Genomic DNA, 26308 nt, shown 5'->3' with positions numbered 1-26308 from the left:
GGAATCCACCCTGTAATGAATAATTAAATGGGGTGCATGGGATAATTTTCCAAAAAAAATCAATTCCTACCACCTTACTGGGTTTTTCCCACAGGGGAAAAGGCTTTTCTTTCTTTTCTTCCTCCAAAGGAAAAAGATCAAGGAATGAACTGACATGGAATTAGCCTAAAAATTTGAAAGTGAAGAAAGAGGCTCAAAAAAGTTTGGTAACACCATCAGAAGATCATCCGGTTGAGGAGTCTTCGCTAGTGCAGAGCTTAGCATGCCATGAAGATATGCTCTTTTGGCAAAAATGCTGTAAACCAAATTTAAATGCTTCTTCCAAGTGGGGATATCTTCTTATTGCGCATAGTTCGTTCAGTTTTTACCTTTCAATGTTTGTTTCAAGTTGTTTGATGCCTACTCTTTTTGATCTTATGTTTGTTTTTTCTTTTCTTTTCTTTTGTGCTGTTACAGTTTAGAACTGTATTCATTCAAACCATGCTAATGGTCATGGGGACAAGTTAATATTCCACTCCCCACAATCGAATCATTACCTATCCAAGAAAAATGCAAAGCCGATAAACATGGGGCAGGTTTTCATGAAATCAAACAAGTATTTAGCAATGCCAAGCTTCTCAGTTCTCACTGTTGAATGCATAATTGGACTAAATGTCAACTACAGCTAATCTAAAAGACAAATAGTTTCACAGTGGAGGAAGGAGAAACCATTAACAATGGAACCAAAAAGAGAAAGCTATCCATCACAACAACTATCATTCCAACAAAAATGTCACCTTAAATAAGGTCCGGGTGTCTCCTATACTTACAAAATTGGAGACTCTTGAAAAAGACTGATTTCTAGCTCCCCAAACTGGTGCAAGAAAATCACCATAAGTTATGAGGTTGCATCCTGAACATTTACCGACTTTGCAAAATCTTTTAACTCAAAGATACAGTCATTACAAAATCAAAACTTTTATAATCTTACAATAAAACTCAAGAATCATTTATTAAAGTATGTAATTGCTGTCTGAATGAGGAGATATTTTTTGCTTCAACAGCCATGACAATCCCCGTTAACTGGTAATTTTTTAGCTGCAAAAATATTGATAGAAGATAATTTAGCCATTAGTTTGAAGAAGAAAGATAAAGCACATTTTAGGTATTAACTATCCAATAAGACTGTCTATTTTAGTAGCATTAACAATAAACAAGGAAAAAATGAACAGAGAAACATTAACATAAAGATAATAATATTCTATGTATGAAGGGACATCCTTAATCCTTATGCACAGAGGTTTACTGTTGAAAAGAAAAATATATTGTAAGAACCACAAACAAGATGTTATTAAAGGTTTGTTTTTCCCAGAGTAGAATTTCAGGAAAAGATGTCACATTTGGGTTCATATGTAAGTCTTGCAACAAAATCCATAAATGTCGAACACTTGAAAAGAAAGAGAAAAGGGTAAAGATGTCATACTTGGGGTTCATATGTAAGTCTTGCAACAAAATCCATAAATGTCAAACACTTGAACAGAAAGAGAGAAGGGTAGAGAACAAACTAGGTCCCATTTACATGTTGCTTACCTATTTATTTCCTGTCTCCTTTTTACTTCCTCAAAATGTGCTATAAAGTAAAAACAACTACTAAAATGCAAAATCATATTTGATTGAAATGAGGAAATGGCTATAAGGTAATGCCAATTCAAAAATAATGGTTCCATAAAAGTAAAATCATGCTTTTTGTTATCTATGAAGTTTAGAAATAAAAGGTTATAAATATATACTTTTAATTCTCTAAAAATATTGTTTGTTTCAATATCCAAAAAGCATTTTACGTTTTGCTTTCAGAAGCAAGAAGCAAGTAGTAAAAGTTAGACCAGATGGAACCTAAATCAATTTTTTGCGATCTTTGAATATTTCAAAGATTACCTTGAGGTTTTTAAAGTAATAACTTAAGACATGCATAGATAATTGAAGGGAGTTACAATTTTAAAAAGGTATCTTTACATTCGTTAAGATATTTCAGTTACATTACACTCTTCTGGTTTCAAGTTTTTCAAATACAGCCATAAGGGTTTTAAATTGACAGTTGACACTTAGACCTCTGAAAAAATTGAGAAATTTGTTCTCTTCATTTAAAGTTTAACATTATAACCCCTTATTACTACAGGATAATACCTCAAGAGATTTAAGGTTCACTTTTGAAATCCCGGAAAAAGGGGACAAGGGTTGTCAAAAATCTAAAAAATCATAAGGTAATTTACCCAAAAGGAAATTACCCATGAAGCATTTTTAGAGTTGAGCTAGAAGGATCAATTATAGTAAGTTTGAAGTTCACTCCTACTAACCTCATGAGTTGCGACCTGCTGAGTTTGTAAAGGGAAAAGGAAGGACCACATGCTCAGCTGAAATGTGTTTGAGAAGGGAATCATTAAACTGCAAAGTCAAAAACAAGCCAATAGACACACAATATATTGTAGATTAGATGTATCAAAGAACCAATACCTTATGAAAAATCTCATCTTCTGGCTTAATATATATAATTTCCTCAATTTTGTCAGTGCCTGAAGACCTTTTCCGATTATGATTTTTTTGCTGTAAATTTGTATACAAAGTCAGAGAAAGAATCATAGGAATGCTGATATGAAAAGCACAATCAGCACAAGGAAGAACTTATACCTTGTAAATTTTGCTTACTAGTATATAAAACTTGAAGCGGAAGGAATCACACAGCTCTTCTGTGGGCTTCAAAAAGTAAAACAAGACCATATGAGTTTACCAGTGATATGTGTTTCCAGTTGTAAGAGATAGTATATTTTACTAAGGACACCCGTTTTCTAAACATCTAACCTCATCTTCTGTAGCCCATGAGACTTCATCAAACAGTGCATTATAAAGATGTGGCAAGAGTTCAGGAGGGAGATTCACCACACGTTGGGAAACCAGGAGACCCACATCCTGTGCTTTTTCTCCCAAAAGTGATCTCAAGTTGCCTATGTTATCTTTCTCATGGCATATGTTAAGGAGGAACTCCTTGATCTCTGTAATACACTTGTGATCCTAGTGAGAACAACATTTCACCAACATTTTAGCCATGGCATTTTATTTCACATGTTCACACAAGAAATGGCACCTCAACAGATAAAATTATGAAACCACCCATGGTTCAAGAAGAGTGAAAAGGTATTGAGGTAAACATTAACGAGTGATAAAACTTGACATCATGACCAATTTAGCTTCAGGTTTGGGGAACTTTACACAAACAAATCATTCTATCACAAGAAAGAATTATATGAAAAGCTTGTTTACTAGCTAATCAATCACATTGTGCAGTGGCCCTTCATTTACATTAAGGGATTTGAGTTCAGATTATAACAATCAGGTATTTAGTAGACTTTTGAATATTAATTTATCCCAAGTACAGTAAACCAGAATGGTACCATATATCAGATCGGCAGTAAGGATTACCTTTAATCAAATCAATTTCATATTGGGGCCAGTCCATCATTAATCCAGCTAATTGGAAAAGGTTAAACAGAGAACAGTTAACTTCCCTTTATATACATTAAAAGCTGAAAGCCTAGGTCCTAAAATTTTGTGGCTTATTCTAACCAAAAGCAAGCTAGCCACTGAGATCATGTACAAAGAGAAACAATCACATCAAAAGGATAAGTTTCTTACTTTATATCTCCCCAAGTTGAGGGCAGTAATTACAGAAAAAACTCCATTGTCTTCATCATCCTCTAATTTAACAACAGTTCCAACTGTGGGTTGTCCCAATATCAAGTCTATGAAACCACTCAAATCCCATTGCTTGTTATCAAGGTAGGATTGCAGCAAGGTTTTCACACCATGAAAATCATCAGGTTTCGGATCAAAGAAGGCAAAATCTGCTTGGACAACTCCCTTAAGGAAAAAGGGAAAAGCAAAAAAGACAAATTAACTAAAATCTTCTTCATATATATATATTTCACTGCATATTCAAAGTTGCAGGAATAAGTTATTTACATTGAAGTCTTCATCTTCAGACGACTCAGATTGTCTGTCTATCTTTTCTAACTTGTTTTTAATTTGACCGCCTACAATTCAGGTCAGAAAGCAATAAGAATGTACTCCAAAATACCAAGGGAAGTCAAGCAGATAACAATAGAAAAGAGAATGGTTATCTCTTTAAACACGATAGACAACTCAATTCGGCTGAAAAACCTGTTGATTGTTGTTTGTAATCAAGCATGTGATCCTTAACCAGGTAAGCAGTGGCAGCTCGAGCAACAGAACGAGCAAATGGTGAGAAAGTCAAAGGCAGAACTGGTAGCAGTCGACGACGCCTGGTTGGTTTCCGCTGCATCTTGTTTAATCTGCTGTCAAATTGGCAGCAAATCAAGGGTTAGAAGGGCTTCACAATAAGGTGCAGGATCAAAGGCCCTAATTCCTAACGTAGTAAAATAATTTTATTCTATTATTATATAAATTTGTCTTTTCAGATAGTATGTATGCATTTTCATTGGATTAAATACAGAAAAATCTCTTTACTTTACTTCAAACAAAGCATAAACATTTACAAATATATAATTTTATAGAGCAAACAATATTCAAAAATTAATTAAATATGGAAACGGTGGTAAGTACTTTATTTTCAGCATTGAAATAAAACTTCAAGTCAGGCGAATAACATAAATTGAAAGATCAAAAATAAAAGATGCATTAAAAGAAAGTAGAAAGGAGTTACTATTATTTAGTGTGTATACCTTGCTGTAAATGTTCGCAAAGCTTTGTTTTTTAGAGAAGTATTAGAGGGGGAAAAGACTGCAGCTTCTTTCGTCTTCGTCATTGTTTTTTGTTGGTGCAGATTGTAGCGGACGACGCCACACCGAAAAGCAAAAATAAACTGGAAGACGGGAGAGGAGCGCCAGGAACCGCCGCGACAAGGAAGCAGTGCTTCCTTTCCCCTTTCGAGTTGATTTGAGTTAAGTTGGAATTTCGACAAATGTTGAGGGTATTTTAGCCCTTTTCGGGCCTGACTGTGGGCATTTTAGGGTTTTACGCTTTTATTTTAATTCGAAGAGAGAGAGAGAGAGAGAGAGAAAGAGAGCCCTTATATTTCTCTGCTCTTATGCTTCCGCTCCGAGGCGTTAAATTAAAAGCCAGAAAACCCAAGAGGGAAGGTGGAAAAGCAGGTTTAATCCAAGCAACGAAATGTCTCCTCCGCCTAAAGTTCTCATGGTATATAAACAAACAGATGTTTATTCTTTAGGCTAAACACATAAATTAAATTAATCAAAATCGTTCATTTTTAAGTTGGTTGTCTCACTGTTACTGCAGGTGGCGGAGAAGCCTAGCATCGCTCTCTCCATCGCTTCCGTACTCTCTCATGGCAAAGTATGCTTAAGCTCCCTCTTGTTTCGTGAAAAGCCTCGTAGTTTCATAAATATTACAAGTTTGAACCTTGAAATTTTGATTTCTACATTTTAAACCTTAAAATTTTCATCTTTACTGTATTGATGCTATTAACCATTGGGTTTACTTTCTAAGTACCAACAAAACAAGTTGAAAGCAGACAGACATAGTAACCAAAAAAGAATTTTAGAGAAATAAAAATCTTTCAATATTATTTGGTTGAATTAACAGTTGTTCTGAGCTACTGAAGTTAATGCAAGCTCTAAGCTCTTGTACTGTTTTAACCTTTCGATAAAAAAAATTTAAATTAAAAATCCCTGATTAAAAAGTTAGCATTGGCTTGATTTCAATTTTAGCGTTTGACTCGCAGATGTCCTCACGGTATAATTTTTTTGTTTGATCCTCCCCCCCCAACACCAATTCCTTTTTGCCCCCCTTAAACTACCTTCATAATGGCTTCTGTATTGAATAAACAGTAATCCATTTGGAAATTTTGAAACCCCTTTGTTGGGCTTGGGTTTGGTCCATCATATTTTAAATTGAAGTTACACCTTTTGTACTTATTTAATTACAGGCATAGCTAGGTGAAGTGTATGACACAATCATGAACTCTCTTATTTCATTTTAGTGCTTACTGCAATGCATACTGACGTTTTGGTTTGAACACCAGCATTTTTTATGAATGCCATGCCAATTGTCACTATTGAATCTTTGTTAGTGATTTACAAGTTGTATTGTGTTTGTCAGATGTCAACAAGGAGGGGTAGTACTGAAGTCCATGAATTCAACGGGACGTTTCTTGGCTTTAATGCCCATTATAAAGTGACTTCAGTTATTGGACATGTATTCAGGTCCTTATTCTCCCTGATATGTTGAAAACAAAAAATGTGATAATTTTATTTTGCTCCTTGCTTATGCTTAGTGCTGTGACTTAAGGATTTGTTGTAGTAAGGTGCCTATAATGCTGATGGATTTTTCCTTATTAAGTTATTTTTATATTGATGCATTCTTCATTATTAAGTTTTTTTTATATATGTTCTACTTAGAAAATAGTTTTGTTCACATGCTAAGATTGAAAGGCTCGAGTGGATATTTTGGTGTAGGGAAAGATATTACTTTAATGTTTGATTCTGGAAAAAACATATTCAGCTATATATTTGCATTAAATTACAGTATAACCGGCATTACAATATAGTCATAACAAATGGCTTGTAGAAGATGTTAAGGCGAACTACTAATCTAACTTGGTACTTGTTTTGTTTACTTTTGTTAGCCTTCCTAACTTATTGGCTTAATTTCTCATGATGATATTTTTCCTTTCTTTTTTCTTGTGCAAATCTAGTGTAGATTTTCCAGCATCCTATCAAGATTGGAATGTCACTAATCCTCTAGATTTATTTCAAGCATCAGTTATCAAGACAGAATCAAACCCAAAGGTATATATAATCTATGCAACTTTCTATCAATATGCAGTTCCTTTATAATTTTTTCATTGTCATTCTCTTGAGTGATTTTATGGGTCAACATGTGTTTCTGTTATCATCATCTGCATGCAACTAAGTTAAGCTGGTGATGGCAGTTAGTTGACAAATCCATCTGAATTCAATGTATATCTGCAATTTAGTCATGGTATTAGAAAGCGTTCTCCCTTCCTGCTGTGAAAATTCCTATCCAAATGCATATATCAATTCTGTACTTAATTAAGTTGTTATTCTAAATTAATTTCATTGACTACTTGAGTTCTTTAAAATTCATGTTCATGAGGATATAGCTGTAGTTTACCATGGAATATTGACCTACTAAAACTGACTTCCTTTATCTTTGCCTGCACTAGTGGCAATGCATAAATAATATGACAATAAACCATGACAGATATAGTTAGTAGATAAATACTACAAATTTTGCTTCTATATCACATTATGGTTCAGATAAGTCTGTATTTGATTTCTTGGCTGATGATTGTGTATTAACTTTGTGTTCTGATGTAATAATTTAAAGCTATAATTCCTTTTTAAATGTGTAATTTCTTTTTTTTTTTGGGGGTAATCAGGCCCATATTTCTAGACATTTAAGCCAAGAAGCTCGTGGTTGTGGTTATTTGGTACTATGGTTGGATTGTGATCGTGAAGGAGAGAACATTTGTTTTGAAGGTAATTTTTCCTCCTTTTGTACTTCTATGTACATCACTGTGAAGCAATACCTGTTGCTGCATGACTTCACGGTTAAGCAAATTTATGACAGTATGTCATGTTTTATTCATGTAAAATCAATCTGCATTACTATTTTGAAATCAGTTTGATTCTTTGCTGAGCAAAAAAAAGACATAAAAGAAAAATTATTTGTTGTTTCCTGATTGGTAATTCTATAAGGCATTACACTGAATAGGGTTCCAAATTTCTGAACTTTAACCTTTTGGAATGGCTTGAAAGAAATGTTATTCGTTTTGGAATGACTACAAAATTCCTCAGATTAGTTACGAGCATGAGATTGTTTGTAGATCTTCTTTGAGCGACAGATTCCATATCTACTTACTTTTGTTGTTATTATCACTATCTTAATGTTTTTGTAGTCATTGAGTGTACGGGGTTTCATATGAATGAGGCAAAGAAAAGGGTTTATCGTGCTAGGTTTTCTTCTGTGACTGAGAAAGACATCTCAAAGGCTATGGACAACCTAGTGGAACCAAACAGACATGAGGCACTGGCTGTGGATGCTCGGCAAGAGATAGATTTGAAAGTTGGTGTTGCATTTACCCGATTTCAAACTCGTTATTTTCAAGGAAAATATGGGAATCTTGACTCCAGAGTTATCTCGTTGGTTCTTTCATCTCTCTTCTCTATCATTTGTTGTTCATTATGCATTTTCTTTAGAGTTTTCATGCGGATTGTGCTTCTGTTGCATTTTATTTGCTTAAATTTTATATCCTTACGGAGGACATGAGAAGTTTGCAATGTTGGTTTTTTGCTTTTTAGTTCATTCCCCTTCTCTAGAGTGATTCTGACTATTTCATGGATACGATTTGTTTATTTTCCACTTGGGAACAACCATTTAATTGGCTTATTAATTGATTATTTCAGCTATGGTCCATGTCAAACCCCCACACTTGGGTTTTGTGTACAGCGCTATTTGCAAATTAATACTTTTAAGCCAGAAAAGTTTTGGGCATTGCGTCCCTATATTATTCAGAATGGTTATGATCTTCAGCTAGAATGGAAACGTCAAAAGTTGTTTGACATAGATGTGAGGCCTTGTTACATAAACATTTATTGATGTTGCTCTTCTATTTTTTATGAGCTATGGTGATTAATGTTTTTTTTCTATATTTCAGGTTGCTATAATGTTTCAGAAGTTGGTGACAGAGGATGGAATTCTTGAAGTAATTGATGTATCAGAAAAACAGGAAAGCAAAGGTCGACCTTCTGGTCTGAACACAGTGAATCTTTTGAAGGTGAGAAGAGTTATGATATGCTTTTGCTAATCTTTCACTTGTAAGTAGCTTATACTTGATTCTTGAATAGCTGCTTAAAGGAACTATAAATTGCTTTTGCATGATGGGTGGATGGGAATGAAATCTTTGCTTGGCATGGCTAATTCTTGAATAGCAGTCTCGTTTAGGGAAAAATAAATTGAGGTAACTCTCTTAATTTTGCTCAGGTTGCTTCAAGTGCACTAGGCTTTGGACCTCAGACAGCCATGCAACTTGCGGAACGCTTGTATACACAAGGTTTCATAAGGTCTTCTTCTCTCACTCTTTCGATTACAATGAATCTCTTTGTACCTTTCCTTACTAATTTTTGTAATGCCATTGCAATTTGTCATGAATACGATGGAAAAAGCAAATAGATTTTCTACCTGTATTCTTGGAGTCTTTCTTAGGTGTTAAGTGCTACTATATGAGGCTAGCAAAATGTTTTCTGTACCAATGGAGATTTTGTCTAATAAGAATATGTTTAGGAGTTTTATTGCCAGGTGGCCATGTATATGTGCTTATATTATTTCTCTGTTTCCCATATGAGCTATGAATCTTAATTCATATAATGTGTTCTAGGAGAAAGACTCTGCAGATTCTGATGATATGGTAAGAAGTTTTTTTACCTTATCACACATTTAACCTTGGTAATGAATGATGTTCAGAGCTGACTGCTGAGTTGGTAATAATATACTAATGAATGATAAAGTTTTTCACTAAAGAGCTAGTTATTCAGATGACTCTTTTAGTTTTAAAGTACTGGGAATACCTAGACTCAGCATGGGTTTCTTAATATGCTATTCAGCATGCTATTGGGAAATTTTCTACAGGGAGGTTTATGCTAGAAATAATAAGCTGGACGATTTAGTTCTTTTGTTGTTGCTTTTATCTTTAATTAGATGATTAAGTATGGAACTATCTACTAAACTCTGTTTTGTGGTTACTGTCTAGCAATATGTACTCTTGATCTCTTTGCGTTTTTGGGATTTTGGGAGGGAAGGGAAGAGGGGTGTGTGTGTGTTTAGAGTCGGGGGGGGGGGGGGGGGGGGGTTTGTCTGGAGCTAGATTTTATGTGTGCTTTCAATGGAAGAGTACAATGCACACATACACTCATGGATATATTTCTTGTATTTTTGGACTATACAGTAACTAATAAAAAATAACGTGATTGGTCTGTATATACCTGACTTAGACATGAGTTAGGGTTAATGGCTCTTTGAATTTGCAGTTGCTCCTTAACTCATGTTTTAAAGCCTTGAGCCATGAAAACTGAGGCTATGGTTCAGAATCATTAATTTAAGTCCTGGTTCTGATAAGCATGGTTAAGAATGAGCCTTGTCATAATGTGGTGCAGTGTTACATTTTTCTTCAGATATAACAGCATCTAATTGGATATTTTCATTATTGTTTTAAATAGTCTTTCTTTTTCTTTTTGGTATTTTTCTTTTGGAACTTTGGCGGTTTTAGTTATCCACGAACAGAAAGCACAGCATATCCTGCTTCATTTGACTTCAAAGGCACGCTTAATGTAATAGCAAATAATCCACTATGGGGTGATTATGTCCAAAGATTGCTTGCTGAAGGTTATCATAAACCAAGGTCTGGAACAGATGCCGGTGACCATCCTCCTATAACTCCAATGCATTCAGCAACTGAGGATATTCTTGGAAAAGATGCTTGGAGTTTATATCAGTACGTCTGTCAACATTTTATAGGAACTGTGTCTCCTGACTGCAAATATGTGAGGTAATAGGCCTAATGTTTAATCCTCTTGTTTATTTAGTTTAGTTGTATCTGGCAGTGTTTCATATTCTACTTTGGTCAAATGCAGACCTTGATGATATATGGTTGTACACCTTTTGTGTTTACAACTTGCTTTTTGACTACTTAGATGCCCCCATAGGATGTGGAAATTATTGTGGTGGAAAGGATATATATAATTGGATTGTGCTGTTTGATGCTCTACCATAAGTGAACTTCAGTATAGAATGCCACAGTTGTTTCTTGAAGGAGGATGTTCCTGTCAAAAGGAGAGCAAGACCAAAGAAGACTTTGGGGGAGGGGGAGGGGTTGGGCTACTGAGAAGGGCCTTGTTTTTATTGAGCTTACTGAAGGTATGGTTCTAACTGGACCATCATAGTGCGATATGGTCCATGGTACTGATCTCACCTGGTGGAAAACAGCATGGTTGTTTCTGTAGTTTGTTTTGCCATGATTTGGATACTGTTGACATGCTCACTGATGTAGGAAAATTTTTGATATTTAGATTCTATATCATTGGTTGACACACATTACTATTTTCTTTTTTCTATTTTATAATATTTATTACTTGATGTCTATTTCAGGAGAAAAGTAGAATTTTTAGTTGGCGGAGAATACTTCCATTGCATTGGGCAGCATGTTACAGCACAAGGATTTACATATATTATGCCATGGTTGGCCATAAATGAAAAAAATCTTCCCCAGTTTACAAAAGGGGAGAAAATTGAAGTTTCAAAAGTGGAGTTATATGAGGTAATATATTCACCTCCTCCACGTAATGAACCGTCCAGTTTCCAAATTTTGCTACTGATGCCTGATTTTCTAAATTGTTTAGGGTGAGACTTCACCTCCTGATTATCTCAGTGAGAGCGAGCTGATTTCTCTGATGGAGAGGAATAGAATAGGCACAGATGCTTCAATTCCTGTGCATATCAACAACATATGTGAGCGGAACTATGTGCAGGTTCTGAAGAAAAATTGAAGTTTTTCCTTGTGATATTTAGCTTTTTCATGCAAAATGTTAGTTTTTCTTTGTATTGTTTGGATATATTATTCTTATTCAAAATGCAGGTACAAGGTGGTAGGAAATTGGTTCCAACTGCTTTAGGCATAACACTGATAAGAGGCTATCAATGCATTGATCCAGATCTTTGTTTGCCAGACATTCGCAGTTTCATTGAGCATCAGATTACTTTGGTTGCTAAGGGTCAGGCCAATCATTCTCATGTTGTGCAACACGTATTACAGCAATTCAAGCAAAAATTCAGTTATTTTGTTCAGCAGGTCAGAGAACTATATGGTTGAGTACTTGCACATTTTAGTTGCATGCTTAAATAGCCTCATGGCTAAATTACAAGAAAAGGCTTGTGGTTCGTAATTGCAATTCCAAATTGAACCTTGAAATTTTCATTAATTACAATTTAAAACGTCAATGGCCGGGAGAAGAAAGAGTTTCAGTTTAGGAGGACAATACCCAAAATAGAAAAGAAAAAGAAGAAGTTTCTTGTATAGGTTTCTATAGTCAAGTGCATTTGTCTATTGTAGCTTCGAACTGAAGGATGCAAATGTAAGATGATAGAAAGAGCAAAAGTGGTAGGATCATATGGGTTTGTTATTGAGGTGTGGATGTGTCTTGGGGAGGTTGGAGAAGTTTGGTAGCAAGATTGTGATGGTTAGACATAAATGCTATAAGGATATGTTACAAGTGTGAACTATTGGGAAGGGGAGAGTTTAATAGTTGTGAGTTGTCTATCCCTGTTGTTTTAAACCAAGTATATGCATTGAGTCTTTGTATCTTTGTATTGGTTTGGATGGATTTGCTAGGTATATGCTGTAAATTTTATGATGATATCCCTTGGTAATGCTATCTGATAATGCTCATGCCTTGTGGCATTAAAATTTCGTTTCAGCATCTTCTTTTATGGATTCTGTTAATTAAGAAGTAAATTCTATTAACATTTTAAAGTATTAAACTCAATTGAACTTTTTCTCAGAGGAATCATGCTTGTCGCTTGATTTGGGTTGGTTACCATGGACCTTGTTTTTAGTAATATTACCCAAGATACGGTTCTAAGTATAGCACAATTGTAGTATGTTTTATTGTTGCTGTTGTTACAATAGACCTTGACTTGTGATACAAAATCTGAAGTTAACTACTCATTGAATGCTCATGTGTATATATTTCATGTATGAGGAACTAACTAGTTTTAGTGGTTGCTTTTAGATATTGTAGCTTAGATTTATTTATTTATCAGTGAACTCCCCCTTTTCTTTTCCAGATTGAGAACATGGATGCCTTGTTTGAAGCACAATTCTCTCCACTAGCTGACTCAGGACGTGCACTAAGTAAGTGTGGGAAATGCTTGCGGTACATGAAGTACATCTCTATGCAACCCCCACGTTTGTTTTGTGGCACATGTGAGGAGGTTTACCATCTTCCTCAAAAAGGCACAATCAAGGTAATACCAAAATGCTGGACCTCTTGCAAACTTCAAAGTTTCACTGGAGCATCAATCATGTGGAAACATTTTAGCTATAAATATCTTCTTGCATCTTTGCAAAATCCATGGATTAGAAAGAAAAGTTCAAACACTCTAATAAATCTCTTTCCTTAGCTTGCCACTTTTCTTCACCCCTCCCTTTTATTTTTTATTTTTTATTTTTATTCTTTCATTTCCTCCTTTCTCTGGATCAATCCTAGAATCTATTAATTTGTAAAACTAAAGGTGCTAGGTCCCTCTTTTTCTTATTGTTGCTCTTGTAAAGAAACCTATTTGAATTAAGCTGGTGCAACCTGTGGATCTGACTGGACAGGGAAAAGTAGTCATCTTTAGCCTTGCTTGTGCCCTGAGTATAGGAATGGTCATTTTTTGGATATGTTTTTCAGAAATTAATTCTTGAAGAAAATTAGAGTCAATTGAATTTAATGCAGCAAATTCCATGTTATGTGTCTACTTCATTCAATATGTGGCAATATTTTGGGTCTTATTGGTTGTTTTGAAAGTTGATGGTTGGAAAAGCCTCAAGCATTTCCTTGTCTGGATATGTGTCATTGCACTGCCTGTTGTGACTCGCATTTTAATATTTCTGCAGCTGTACAAGGAACTTACTTGTCCTTTGGATAACTTCGAGCTGTTGATCTTCTCCATGCCTGGTCCCGAAGGCAAGTCATTTCCACTCTGCCCATATTGCTATAATAGTCCTCCATTTGAAGGTATGGACACTCTCTTTGGTGCCACAAGGATAGGTAGTTCAGGGAAGCTGGGGAAAGGAGCAGGCATGCCGTGCTTCCTCTGCCCACATCCCACATGTCGCCATTCTGTAGTGGCACAGGGAGTCTGTGCTTGCCCCGAATGCAGTGGAACACTTGTTTTAGACCCAGTAAGTGCTCCGAAGTGGAGACTTTATTGCAATAAATGCAATTGCCTTGTCTTACTCCCTGAAGGTGCTCACCGTATTGCCACTACCCGAGAGCGCTGTGCTGAATGTGACTCAACAATCATAGAGGTTGACTTTAATAAGAAAACAACTCCTTTGGAAGATGGAGCTACCTTGCATACTGGTTGCATTCTTTGCGATGAGTTGCTTCATTCGTTTGTGGAGGTGAAGCATGGGAAATCATTTAGTAGAGGCTTGGGTGGAAGAGGAAGAGGAAGAGGAAGAGGAACACGTAGAGGCGGATATAGGGGAAGAGGACGCGCAGCTGGAAAACAAGTGGACCCTAAAATGAGTTTCCGAGATTTTTGAACAATATTTTGTATGAACTTTTCCTTTCGGGTCCTTTATTTGTGGCCGGAGAAATGATCTGCGTTATTCCTTGGTACAGATGCTTTTTCATCTTTTAGTAAAGATGCTATGTTGCACAAGTTGTTACCTCCTCCCCGATGATGAACATAAAAATTCTATGCTACAGTTGTAATCTGAAATTGAGCTCGTAAAAATTTCTTTAGTCTTTTTCTTCTGGTACTGTTATTTAAAACGAAATCTTTACGGGCATAAGCTCATTGCCCATTGCATCTTTATGGGTATATTGTAATTCATTCACGGTGTATACAATTACACAACCACATGCCATGTTTGAAATATAACAAAAAGATGGCAGTCCATGTTCCATTTTCCTTTCTTTCTTGATCTCCATTTTACAAAAAATAAGTAAAAGAAAAATATGTACGCTATCACCTGCATGCCACGTTTGAGAGTTGAGACCTATGAAAATGTAATAGTTTGACTTCGGGGGCGAAAATCAAAATATAGCAGAGTGCAAACTCAAGACTAAGGGGATTGGAGATACCAATAGGCTGTAGGCTGCAGCTCTGGCCTGGAAGTTAGTTGGTTGAGTTGAGCCACTGGCCATTAAAAGAATATTCGTGTAACAGTGACCAACCCGCAAGCCTAGCAATGCGCCAAAAAGCTCATTTATATGAATTCATGTCATGTTTCCTCCTAATTCGGCCAAACCCACTCTCAATCTCTCATGTCTTATAAATAACAAGTACACGTTAGCTTATCACCTCCACCACTTCCTCTGTGGCTCTTTAGTCTGTCCCAACCCACTTTCCATATCCACTTTCTATTATTCAGGCAACTCAAGTGTTTTTTACACACTTTTTTGTGTAATTCAATCTACTCCTTCTCTAGATTCTTATTAGTGACTTTGCTGGTGTTTAATTAGCATCTGCGAGACCCTTTTTTGTTTTCTTTTTAAATCAAGCAGTTTCTTAAAATGGTTTTTGGCTTTGTTAAGGCAAAAAAAGGGTATGTTTCGCCTTTTTTTTAATGAGTAATTTGTTGTTTTCTTCTTCATATTGATAAACTACAATTACCCATTTCTTATTTTTTCCGATTTGCAACAGCTGCAGTTGAATTGCTCATCAAAATCTGGGCTTTGGATTTTTGGTTTTGAAGAAGATGAGTCTCTGTGGGAGTGTTTCTGCTGTGCGCTTGAACTCCCAAAGCAACACAATAAGCATGGGAAGTGTCTTAGCTTTTAGAGGTGGTGAATCCATGGGACATGCCTTGAGAATTCCCTTTAAAAAGAGGTCAAGTAAGGGTGCTTGTCCTTTGCAGGTTGGTTGGTGTTGATGAATATTTGGATCACCTTACCCTTTTGTTACAGTGCAAAGAATAATTTTTACTTTCTTTTGTTATCACGACTCAGGTAGTTTGCATAGATTATCCAAGGCCAGAGCTTGAGAATACTGTTAATTTTTTGGAGGCTGCTTCTCTATCTGCTTCTTTTCGTTCTGCTCCCCGTCCAACTAAGCCATTGAAAGTTATAATTGCTGGTGCAGGTATGAATTTGTCTTAAGTTTAATCTGTGCTTCCTTTTGTCTTCTGGGAAATCCATTTTCTCTCTTTTGAATTTTTTGTGACTTCTTGTGCCTTTGCTGTAGCTAAATTTCTAAAAATTTATCTTTTTTATATTAATGAACTGAATTTTGCATAGACTTCATCATGCCTTGATTTTTAACCTCATGTCTAAGTATATTTTCCAGTTCAGAATCTCATACTCTGTCATTGGATTCTGATTCTGTGTTCAAGATGTGTTTGTTTTACATTTTTTTATGTTATGTTCTAGCTTTCACTAGAAGGCCGTGCCAATTTAGGGCCCTGTGCTTTGTGACAGTTAGATGGTTTGCATACAAGTGCTAGGAAGAGTAAAATTGGGTAATGATATGGTATTCTTCAGTCACAAAAGTCCAAAAGTCTGTGACTGCAAAATCTTGTTTGTTTCTTTTTACTTATTGCAATGGATAAGCTTTCAAGTGAAGATGTGCTTTTGTGGTGAGCAATAAGGGAGAATCTGCATGCTTGAAAGCTATCAGTAGTGTGCAAGTATAACCCTTTGGCCTTAACTTGATATTTATTTTATACCTAAAATTTTGTTCCTTATGTGTTTTAGATTTAATGTATGATCCATCACTTGCGTTTGTCATTGCTTCTACATTAGACTTACCACTTTTGAATTGTTGCAGGTTTGGCTGGTTTGTCAACTGCAAAATATTTAGCAGATGCAGGTCACAAACCTCTGTTGCTTGAAGCAAGAGATGTCCTAGGTGGAAAGGTTTTTGCTCTACTAAGTTTTATAGAAATTTACACCTATTTATATTATTGAATTATCTCACTCCTCATTGCTAAAATCTTATTGTGATATGAGGAGATATATCACACTTTATCTTTAATGAAGAAAAAACAATTTTAATCGACGAGATTTATTCAAGGACGGTTTAGTTTCTTTCTGGACTATGGCATGCGGCATGATTAAATAAAGAGTGTTTACCATCAGAAATTAAACTGTGCTAATAACTAACTTGTGTTGCTGTAAATGATTTCTTTGTACTTAACTTCCTTGAGCTGCCAGTCACATGCATAAAAAGGAAAAAACAATTTCATTTGAATTAAGATTTTGATATTTTAGCAATTAATATATCTTTCAAATGGCTGCTTGTAAATTTTTTAAGCTTCCAACGTGACATGCTTACATATGTGGTTTAAGATGTTGTTTTCCCTTTTTCCTGCTCTTTTGTGAGAGATTAGGGTTTGGTCTTATTTTTAACAGGTGGCCGCATGGAAAGATGATGATGGAGATTGGTATGAGACAGGCCTACATATATTCTGTAAGAATAACTACCTTTTTTGTTTTCTCAGTCTTTACCACCTGGTCTTCCTCTTTAAGTTTTTGAAGGTTGTAGTGTTGTATTGAAATATTCATTCAGTACATTGATTTTTTTTTTGTTTTATTTTACTTTTATTGTCCCCCTTTTTAGTACTTGAAAGTTGTAAATACATAGGCTTGTGGAGATTTTGGACAATACTTATGATTTTCCTTTTTATCTCCTGACTCTTGTATTCCGCTGTTATCTTATGCATTGCAACATCTTTTTTCTTTCTTTGCTTAATTATATTCTTATTATGTCTTTTCTTTTTGGCAAGTCGGGGCTTATCCAAATGTGCAAAACCTGTTTGGAGAACTTGGCATTAATGACCGGCTGCAATGGAAGGAGCACTCTATGATATTTGCAATGCCAAACAAACCTGGAGAGTTCAGCCGATTTGATTTTCCAGAAGTTCTACCTGCACCCTTAAATGGTAAACAACTAAAATACTTGGTAATTTTATCTTTCATTTTGAATTTTTCGGCTTCGTACTGTTTGTAAAGCAAAAAAAAGTTTAGATAGATTTGTACAATTATCAAATCGGCAGCTATGTAAACTTTTTTTTGCTTTACAAACAGTACGAAGCAGCAAAATTTGAAATGAAAGATAAAATTGCTTGCTTGTTACCTGTTTTTATTTAATCGGTTGGATGTGGACAATACCTTGTTCTAAATGATTAATTGGTATCTGGGATGAGTTTATTCGCTCTTGTCACTACTCTATCTTATATGTTAGTCAATGTCAATTCCAGTTTGTTTTGATGTTTGCTCTTTACATTTATGTGTATTTATTGTGAAGTACCAATTAAATTTCTTCTTATCTACTCTATGTAATGCATATTATAGAATCAACATATTGGGCATTACATGTTTTAATAAATATTATATGATTCCAGTCATCCAAATCGCTCAACCCCTTTCCCTAAATTTCCCTTAGTTGTTTTCATAGTAGAAAATTTAAGACTGAAAAATCAGTTGTTATCATTAGTCATGGCATTCCCATGTCTTCTAAGTTGGGGCTTCCTTAGACTGACCTTATATTCGAGACTGGTCTTTCCAATTGAACTAATTGGTTTTAAGTTGGATGCCTTTTAATTGAAGATTAATATTTTACTTTCTTGAAATCTTGAACTCTGAGATTTGGGCCATTTGTTGAATTACACTTCAGAGTTTTGTTTGACACTAGTTTAAGGCACAAGGTTGGCTTCCTCTGGTTCATAAAATTTTGAGCTTCTATAAAATGATAAAAATGAATGTGTTTTGGTACTCTCAAGTTTCATTTAACACATAGGGCTGTGTTCAACAAATTCAATTCAAGATGGATTCTAGTGCATGGGGAGCACTCTTTTATGTGTACACTTTGCAGGCTCTTCATTGAGGAAAAGAGTCTTTTAGTGTTTGTAAGTCTGCTGATGAGCATGTGAGGAGAAAAGCACATAGAGACCGTAGACTGAGTTTGTACCTGACAATTGAGTTTAAGGGCCTTTGAAGGGTCACAGTTTGTAATTTCTTGATCTTTCAATGGTGGATTTTCTTGTTATTGCGGCTGTGGTAGGAAATCAGCAAAACCACACCGTATCTTTAATTCCTATGTTTGCTTGTTCCCTTTTTCAGTTCTTTAATCTTTGTCATGTATGATTGATTCAATTCTCTCGATTGTTTGCTTAAATTTTCCTTTTGCAAGCTTTTGATTGAGGACCAAATCACAACATTGTTATTGTTTATTCATTTTTTGTCTGGTGGTGCATGTCTGTAGGATCCTATGTCTTGTTGTTGGCTGCTGAATTATATTCCTTTGATATGTTGTGGCTGATTTATGTTGTTGGTGGACTGATCAGGGTGCTTGGAAACTTTTGTTTTTCCTTTATCATTCAAATGTATATGGAATTTGCTCTACAGATTCTTGAATGCCAATACTAACATCTACAGGAATTAGAAATTACATTTTGCATCTACTTTGTTTAAATTTCATATCAATGAAAACTGACAGGGATATGGGCCATTTTGAAGAACAATGAAATGCTGACTTGGCCAGAGAAAGTGAAGTTTGCAATAGGACTCCTACCAGCAATGCTTGGCGGACAACCTTATGTTGAGGCCCAAGATGGTCTAACTGTTAAAGAGTGGATGAGAAAGCAGGTATGCTGGTTGCTTTTGATAAAATCATCCTTTTGTGGCTAATAGCACGTACATAAATAGTAAGGCCACATGTCTGGCTGGCTTCTGAGTGGTGAGCTTAGTTCATCCTGATGTAAAGCTTCCCAAAAAGAGCCTTGTTAACTTGAAGTTTTGCTCATATAGTGGCAGTTTATTTGCTGCTTTGTGGCTACATGCATGTACGGTTGACTGATATGGATTTTTAAGCCCTTACCAAATACATGGCTGTTTCTTTGCTTGAAAAGGTTCAGAAGAGCACAAGTATAATAGAGCAACAATCCTTGCATCTGGATTTGTTTGAAGTCATTCTGAGGTGTCTTCTGTGGTATAGACATATTATTGTCTGTGTACACGATTCTGTCCATGGATTTTGGTGCTGATGCTTCGTTTTTTATGGGTAAAACTGGATACTATATAATAGTGGGATATTTTTAGATCAGACGTGTGTGGGTTGAGTATTAATCTATAAGAATAACATGCATAAATTTTTTAGTCTTACAACAAACATGAGGAAAAGTATTGCTGAATGCTTTTAGGAAAATAGAAAAAGGAGGAAGGTGAGGGGACGAAAGAAAATTTTAGAAAAGAGATTGCCATGTACAGCCTTATGTTTAGTATAGTGACTTTTGTAAGTGATGCAAAGTCTGTCAGTTAGTGTATGCATTCCCCTCTGCATTCATTCAAATACTGCCCGCTTGTCATTGTTAATGAATCTGGTATGAATTGCTTTAAGTAGTAAAAATTTGTTAAATGAATTAAGAATAAAGAAAACTAATACTTTTCAAAAAATAAAAAATAAAGAAAACTAATCCTTTCCTCATTTTCCTTTTCAGGGCATACCTGATCGTGTGACTGACAATGTGTTTATTGCCATGTCAAAGGCACTGAACTTCATTAACCCAGATGAACTTTCAATGCAGTGTATATTGATTGCTTTGAATCGATTTCTGCAGGTATGGTACCCTAGTTTACTCCTATTTTGGAAATTTGATTATATTGGAAACACGGTCAGCAACAAAATAATTAAAATGATGTGTGTTTAAATTTTTCTTGACTATTAACAGAAACCCTGCTCTGTATGTCACTAGTAATGACGTTGGTTGGGTACCAAAGGAATCTATAAATGTGAAACTTGGACACATCAAGTAAACATTACAATTTGTTCTTGTTTATTATGGCTACATTTTCTTTTAAAATGGGAATTAAGTTTACATGCTATTTTTAGGTGTTCCAATAGTTTTCAGCCTGAAATTTTCAAGAGACTAGGAATTTCCATGACAAAGCTATCTTTTAGGCAATATGTAAGCATATATATCTCTCTTCCTCTGTTGGCAACAGAGGGATGGGTACAGTTCCCCCCTGGTTCTAATACCATAGGTGGCAACATATACCTTTTCTTTTTGGCCAAAAGCTGCCATTACTGCCTTCAAAATGATCATCAAGCAATAAATCATATATGTATACAGCTATCTATATTTGTATGTATGTTTCAAATGACTTTCATTTTTTAAATTATCAATGAGAATTTTGACAAAAACCCTCTATCATTGTTTGATAAATAAAGTTAAAAGGAATTCGAAAAAAAAAAAACTGCCTTTTCTTCTTTTTCCCTTTTTATTTCTGCTTGAGATATGTATAAAGGGTTAATATCTTGGGTCCTTTTGGTGAATTAGGTTATATAGATTGAGTAACAGATGTGTAATTTTTATTTTCATGCATCGGATGTTCTCCAGTCACATTTAAGATCGCATGTTTTCTTATAACTCTCATATACTAGAAGCATCTGAGGTTGTGATCCTTTTGTAATTTGTATTACAAATAAGGTTCATTGGTATATACACAGTTGGGTAGTCATGTTTATTCATTTACATTCAGTTAAGGTTATACAAAATAGAAGGAAAATATGGTATTACAACATTTAAAATAGCTTGTTACAAATGCGTGGAAAATTCACCAACAGGAGAAAAATGGATCAAAGATGGCATTCTTGGATGGCAACCCCCCTGAGAGGCTTTGCATGCCTATTGTTAATCATATTGAGTCACTGGGTGGTGAGGTCTGGCTTAACTCACGAATAAAGAAAATAGAGCTCAATGATGATGGAACTGTGAAGAGTTTTCTTCTAACTAATGGCAATACAATTGAAGGAGATGCTTATGTAATGGCAGCTCCAGGTATACTCTGTTTCCAATTGAATAACAATTTTTTTAGCTTTCCTGTATTACCTGCTTCTCTAATAATAGCTGATGGATGTTGATCTCATCAGTTGATATTCTGAAGCTACTTTTGCCTGAAGACTGGAGAGAGATTTCATACTTCAAGAAATTAGAGAAATTAGTTGGAGTCCCAGTAATCAACGTTCACATATGGTTAGTAATAAAGTCTATTGTTTGTTCAGACAATTTGTTGGTACCGCTGTTGCTCTGTCTCCCACCATTTTCTAATCTTTGAACTGCAGAAAGGTGTTATTTGAAGAAGTACACCCCAATGACTTTCTATAGATATATCTTCAACTGATTTAACCTGGAAACTTTAAAGAAGTGGTAGGGGAAGGAAAAGATATCATGTGGAAGCTTTCTCTGATCTGACTGAGCTGAATGGTTAAGTGCTCACATCATATTGTAATCCATAATGTACCTGTGTTATAGAGTTGCATATCAGAACTCTGAAGAAATGAATGACCTCTATATGTTGTTCAGCTACACATTGCTTAAGCATTCATGAAAGATGGTGCTCCTCATTTACATTATGCCTTCACTGGACACACCCTCTAAGCAAAAAGCAGCAGTGTTGACCATGTGTAATGACTTTCTAGGGTTGCCTAATCTCTTACTTCTCTGGTTTTAAAGTAGTATAGAAGAGAATGCATGTGTTTTTCCTATGGTTGGTTTTCTGGTGTGTTTTTGCTCAAGAATTTTTTGTTTCTAATTTCCCATTAATTCACTGCATTGCACTAGTGAAATGAGTTAATTGATACATGCGTCATGCCTTTTTTAAAAAAAAGTGATACATGTGTGCTATTTCCCTTTTTGAGCAGACGGTTTAATTTTATAGATGCAAAATTGTTTTTTGGGTTTCTAGAGTGTCAAGTTAATATGAGAGTCCCTGGTTGAGTGATGTGGATTATCTCCATTTGCAGGTTTGATAGGAAATTGAAGAACACCTACAATCATCTACTCTTTAGCAGGTCTTCCTACTTCGTCTATCAGCCTTTTCCCCTCTTTGCAAATTTACAGCTTTTATGGTTATTATCTGCCTGACACTTGGTAGCCTTATGATTTTTTACTAATTGTATTTCTGAATTTACAATATTCATGTAGAAATGAACCTAGAGTATATTTGGAGGAAAAAGATCATTGCTTATAAGAATGTGGAAACCCTAGTGTAAAGGCATTATTATTACCAGTCTGCGGTCTTTGCCTATTGATAGTCAAGCAAATCCGTTGCATGCTTTTCTTTTTTTTTTAACACAATTTAATTATTTAAATTTTCAGATTTGACCATTTGGTGCATTATTAAGTATTTGTAATGTTTTCCCAGAGTTAATTGACCTGGAATAATCCCATGAGGGATTGTGGGGGTTTAAGGAGAATGGTTATCCTCCATTGTTTTGCTAAGTCATGGGACATCTTTGCATTAAACTAATTTGCATTAGTGTTTTCTTCTCTTTTCATGTTCATTTACTGAGGTGAATCTCATGAATGTTGTTCTCTCTTACCAACTACTTTTGTTTATACTCTTCTCACTTTTTTTCCTCATTTGCTTGCAGAAGTCCCCTTCTAAGTGTCTATGCTGACATGTCTGTAACGTGTAAGGTAAAAGCTCTCTAAAATTTCTTTTTTATTTCCATTGAATTTATGTTCTTTAGGTTGCCATGCTGCCTATATTTCCTACATATTGGATGTCAGTAACATTGTTTACAATCTTGCAAGAATTGTTAAGTGTATATGATATAATTACATGTTTAACTACATTCTGGTTTCTTTGCATAACAAAATTATTGGGTGTTAATCCTTTTTTTATCGACTAACAGCCATGCTTGAATAAAAGAATGGAAAAAAGTTTATTCAAAATTGTCAGCTTCTGTTCAATACTGTTGCAGATGTGTGGGTAATTATGCTAGTTTTGCCCCAACTAGATGAGACACAGGAATGATTATCATGTGTTCTTCCATTTAAAAGAAAACATCTAACAAAAAAGCTTTAGTTATTAATTTTTTATTGACATCTTTCTGTGGAAATGTATCATGATGAGTTCCTAATCTTGAAACAAGGGGATATGGTGAAATGGCAGATGCTATGGACTTAATTTGATGTAGCCTTGCCAGGGGAACCTATTAATGGGTAACTTTCAAGTCCAAAGAATATTTGGAATAAAACCATGTAAGTTTGACTCAACCTTCCGTGAGAATTGAGAAAAAAGTAAAGTTTCAGATAGTAAGAACTAGAGAAGAAGAAAAAGATAGGTGCGGAGAACATTTGGAAATAAAACCATGTGGGTTTGACTCAACCTTCCATGAGAATTGAGAAAAAGGAAAGTTTCAGCAAGTAAGACTTAAGAAGAATAAAAATATATGTGCAGAGACATAACTCTTTCTCCCTGCTTTTTATTATTTTTTCCATTATATAAAGAGAGGCTAACTACGTTAGCTTCATGTCTCCCCATTAAATGCATGAGACCATTAATTAATGATTTATTGTTTTATGCAGGAATATTACAATCCAAACCAGTCCATGTTGGAGTTAGTTTTTGCCCCTGCAGAAGAATGGATTGCCCGTAGTGACTTGGAAATTATTGATGCTACAATGAAGGAGCTTGCAAAACTCTTTCCTGATGAAATTTCTGCAGATCAGAGCAAAGCAAAAGTTATAAAGTACCATATTGTTAAAACACCAAGGTTAGACTGAGTGCATTTTTTTAGAATCTCTGTTATATAGTTCTTTTTTTTTTTGTTTTTCTTTTTCAAATCAAATTCTAGTCATTGCTTGAAGTCTCGTGTTATGGCTGAATATAAATGAATGGGGTCGTTTCCCCCTATGTTCAAATAGTGATGCATCAAAGAGTATAATTGTGTGAGAAACATGTAATATAAATATTTATTTCAAAATATTCATGGAAGCTTAATGCTATCTTCGACACACTTTCGAACACATCTCTAAACAGGATGCCAGTACCATTTCAAATATGTTCCGAAGAAAGAAAGAGTAAATCCTTTTTTCAGATTTGTAATTGTGTACATACATACATATGTTTGTACATACATGCATGCATGCATGTTTCTATGTTTAAATCCATGTGCAATAGTGCCTATTTTAGGTGTTAACCCCAAGATTCCCTGCTGAAACTTAAAGCTAATGATCATTTCAGATCTGTATATAAAACTGTTCCAGATTGTGAACCCTGCCGCCCATTGCAAAGATCTCCAATAGAGGGGTTCTATCTAGCAGGTGATTACACAAAACAAAAGTATCTGGCTTCGATGGAAGGCGCTGTTCTCTCAGGGAAGCTTTGTGCACAGTCTATTGTACAGGTACTTTTTGCATTCTTTTCAGTGTCATGTTACTGTAACTGCACTGGTGTAATTCTCTTTTTTCCCACTAAGTTCAAATTAGTAATTGTCTTAGATGCCAAACTTGTTGCTATATACCATCCCAGAAGAGTTTTATGAAGGTGGCAATGTGAGTCCATACAATAGGAGGATGGAAAACGGAAATATTTTGTTCGTTTTATATCAGCACTTCTAATGTATTGAAATATGCAGGATTATGAGTTGCTTCTTGCTCTGGGACAAAGAAAGTTGGCAGGAGCAAGCATTCACTAACGGCCTTCAAGTTTCGGTAAAAAATTCACAAGTTACTGAGGATCTTCGGCAAATTGATTGTTCAAGGCCAGTACATTACTGGTCTTCTAGCAGTACAGTTATCATATAGCCCATACAAAATCTGTAACACATTCAAAGACAGCATAAGAAACGCTGTGTAAAATTCTTAGATGGAATCTATATGATCTTCAATCATCCAGGTTAAAAAATAAATCTATATAATCTTTGATTGTTCTAGCAACTTCCGAGTTATCGAGGAATCGTTATCCTAAATAATCATAACAGGTATCATCAAATCACAATGCTGTAGAATGCATTAGCAATCTTGAAGGTACTGCCTGAACATGTAGCATTGAGATTGGAATTTGATGCGTTTGAGTTCAAAAAGTAGTTTACTCAGCAAATTAAGTTCATTGACATTGCAACCCCACCAGATTGAGCCATTGAGGTATATAACCTGTAAGTTTGAAATTAAGGCTTCCCTTGTTAGGAGAGAGAAGTAGAAGAATGGAAGGGATGAGTACAAAGTAGAAAAAAACCTTTTACTCTTCTTCAATTCAACGGGAGAGAGAAGCGAGTGAACGACCTAATAAAGCATTACACTGTTACAAGAAAAACATCAAAATTGGCACGGCATCTCCTCACTTCACTCTTTCCTTCTTCTATATCAGCCACATGATTTGCAGATTTTTTTATTATATGTTGAATATTTTATACAAAATACATGTCCAAAGCTTTTAGGGTCCAGGAAGAAAATAGAGGAAAAATCAAGTACAAGATGGATTATGACTTCATGGACAGAGCAAACTCTCGTCTACTATCTAAAATTCTAACAATTCAGATTTGCGGAACAACAGCGACTTGGAGCAATTATATAAAACTCAATCAAGAAGCTAACCTTCTAACAAAATATAACTGATGATTAAAAGTTAAAACTAAAAAATGGTGGGAAAATGTTAAATTTGGTTTAGTTTTCCAACAGAGCACGAGACTTCAACTCTATATGATCATGCAACGGACCCATCAGATAGGCCTAAACTACGTACAAGAAGAGCGGTACAAT

The 26308-nt window shown here is 35.2% G+C and overlaps 3 protein-coding genes across 11 annotated transcripts; 2 read left to right on the top strand and 1 right to left on the bottom strand.

Annotated features, from left to right (window-relative positions):
• Positions 1-710: 710 nt before the first annotated feature.
• On the bottom strand, positions 711-4868 carry LOC18602599 (CDK inhibitor P21 binding protein). 2 transcript variants are annotated; one of them, XM_018119731.2, is made up of 9 exons: positions 4734-4868; positions 4192-4343; positions 3994-4064; positions 3667-3891; positions 2836-3045; positions 2665-2730; positions 2491-2580; positions 2334-2390; positions 711-1077 (listed from the first exon to the last, which is right to left on the bottom strand). In XM_018119731.2, the coding sequence occupies exons 1-9, from the start codon at positions 4814-4816 to the stop codon at positions 979-981; spliced, it is 1053 nt and encodes a 350-aa protein (XP_017975220.1). In that variant the 5' UTR covers positions 4817-4868; the 3' UTR covers positions 711-978. The 2 variants fall into 2 exon arrangements, with proteins under 2 accessions (XP_017975220.1, XP_017975221.1); XM_018119732.2 differs by lacking the exon at positions 2491-2580 and having other exon boundaries at positions 2334-2421.
• A 200-nt stretch (positions 4869-5068) lies between these two features.
• On the top strand, positions 5069-14573 carry LOC18602598 (DNA topoisomerase, type IA, core). Of its 4 annotated transcripts, XM_088805523.1 has the most exons (16): positions 5069-5208; positions 5308-5364; positions 6130-6233; positions 6725-6818; positions 7433-7532; positions 7952-8195; positions 8460-8622; positions 8711-8830; positions 9037-9116; positions 10319-10597; positions 11197-11365; positions 11448-11576; positions 11684-11896; positions 12892-13071; positions 13706-13775; positions 14058-14573. In XM_088805523.1, the coding sequence occupies exons 1-16, from the start codon at positions 5182-5184 to the stop codon at positions 14357-14359; spliced, it is 2331 nt and encodes a 776-aa protein (XP_088661649.1). In that variant the 5' UTR covers positions 5069-5181; the 3' UTR covers positions 14360-14573. The 4 variants fall into 4 exon arrangements, with proteins under 4 accessions (XP_088661649.1, XP_007034151.2, XP_088661648.1 ...); XM_007034089.3 differs by having other exon boundaries at positions 13706-14573; XM_088805522.1 differs by lacking the exon at positions 6130-6233 and having other exon boundaries at positions 5075-5208; positions 13706-14573.
• A 357-nt stretch (positions 14574-14930) lies between these two features.
• Positions 14931-25440, top strand: PDS3 (phytoene desaturase 3). 5 transcript variants are annotated; one of them, XM_088805524.1, is made up of 15 exons: positions 14942-15225; positions 15472-15679; positions 15771-15903; positions 16588-16676; positions 17172-17229; positions 17546-17701; positions 19258-19406; positions 20258-20377; positions 21352-21598; positions 21691-21793; positions 22564-22611; positions 23194-23239; positions 24134-24321; positions 24792-24954; positions 25186-25440. In XM_088805524.1, the coding sequence occupies exons 2-15, from the start codon at positions 15521-15523 to the stop codon at positions 25243-25245; spliced, it is 1719 nt and encodes a 572-aa protein (XP_088661650.1). In that variant the 5' UTR covers positions 14942-15225; positions 15472-15520; the 3' UTR covers positions 25246-25440. The 5 variants fall into 5 exon arrangements, with proteins under 5 accessions (XP_088661651.1, XP_088661650.1, XP_017975340.1 ...); XM_018119851.2 differs by having other exon boundaries at positions 14942-15367; positions 15466-15679; XM_018119850.2 differs by having other exon boundaries at positions 14943-15367.
• The last annotated feature ends 868 nt before the right edge of the window (positions 25441-26308 follow it).

This window comes from Theobroma cacao, chromosome 4 (genome assembly GCF_053813885.1).
Source record: "Theobroma cacao isolate CCN51 chromosome 4, ASM5381388v1, whole genome shotgun sequence".
NCBI lineage: Eukaryota > Viridiplantae > Streptophyta > Magnoliopsida > Malvales > Malvaceae > Theobroma > Theobroma cacao.
This window is presented reverse-complemented; position numbering and strand designations above follow the sequence as displayed.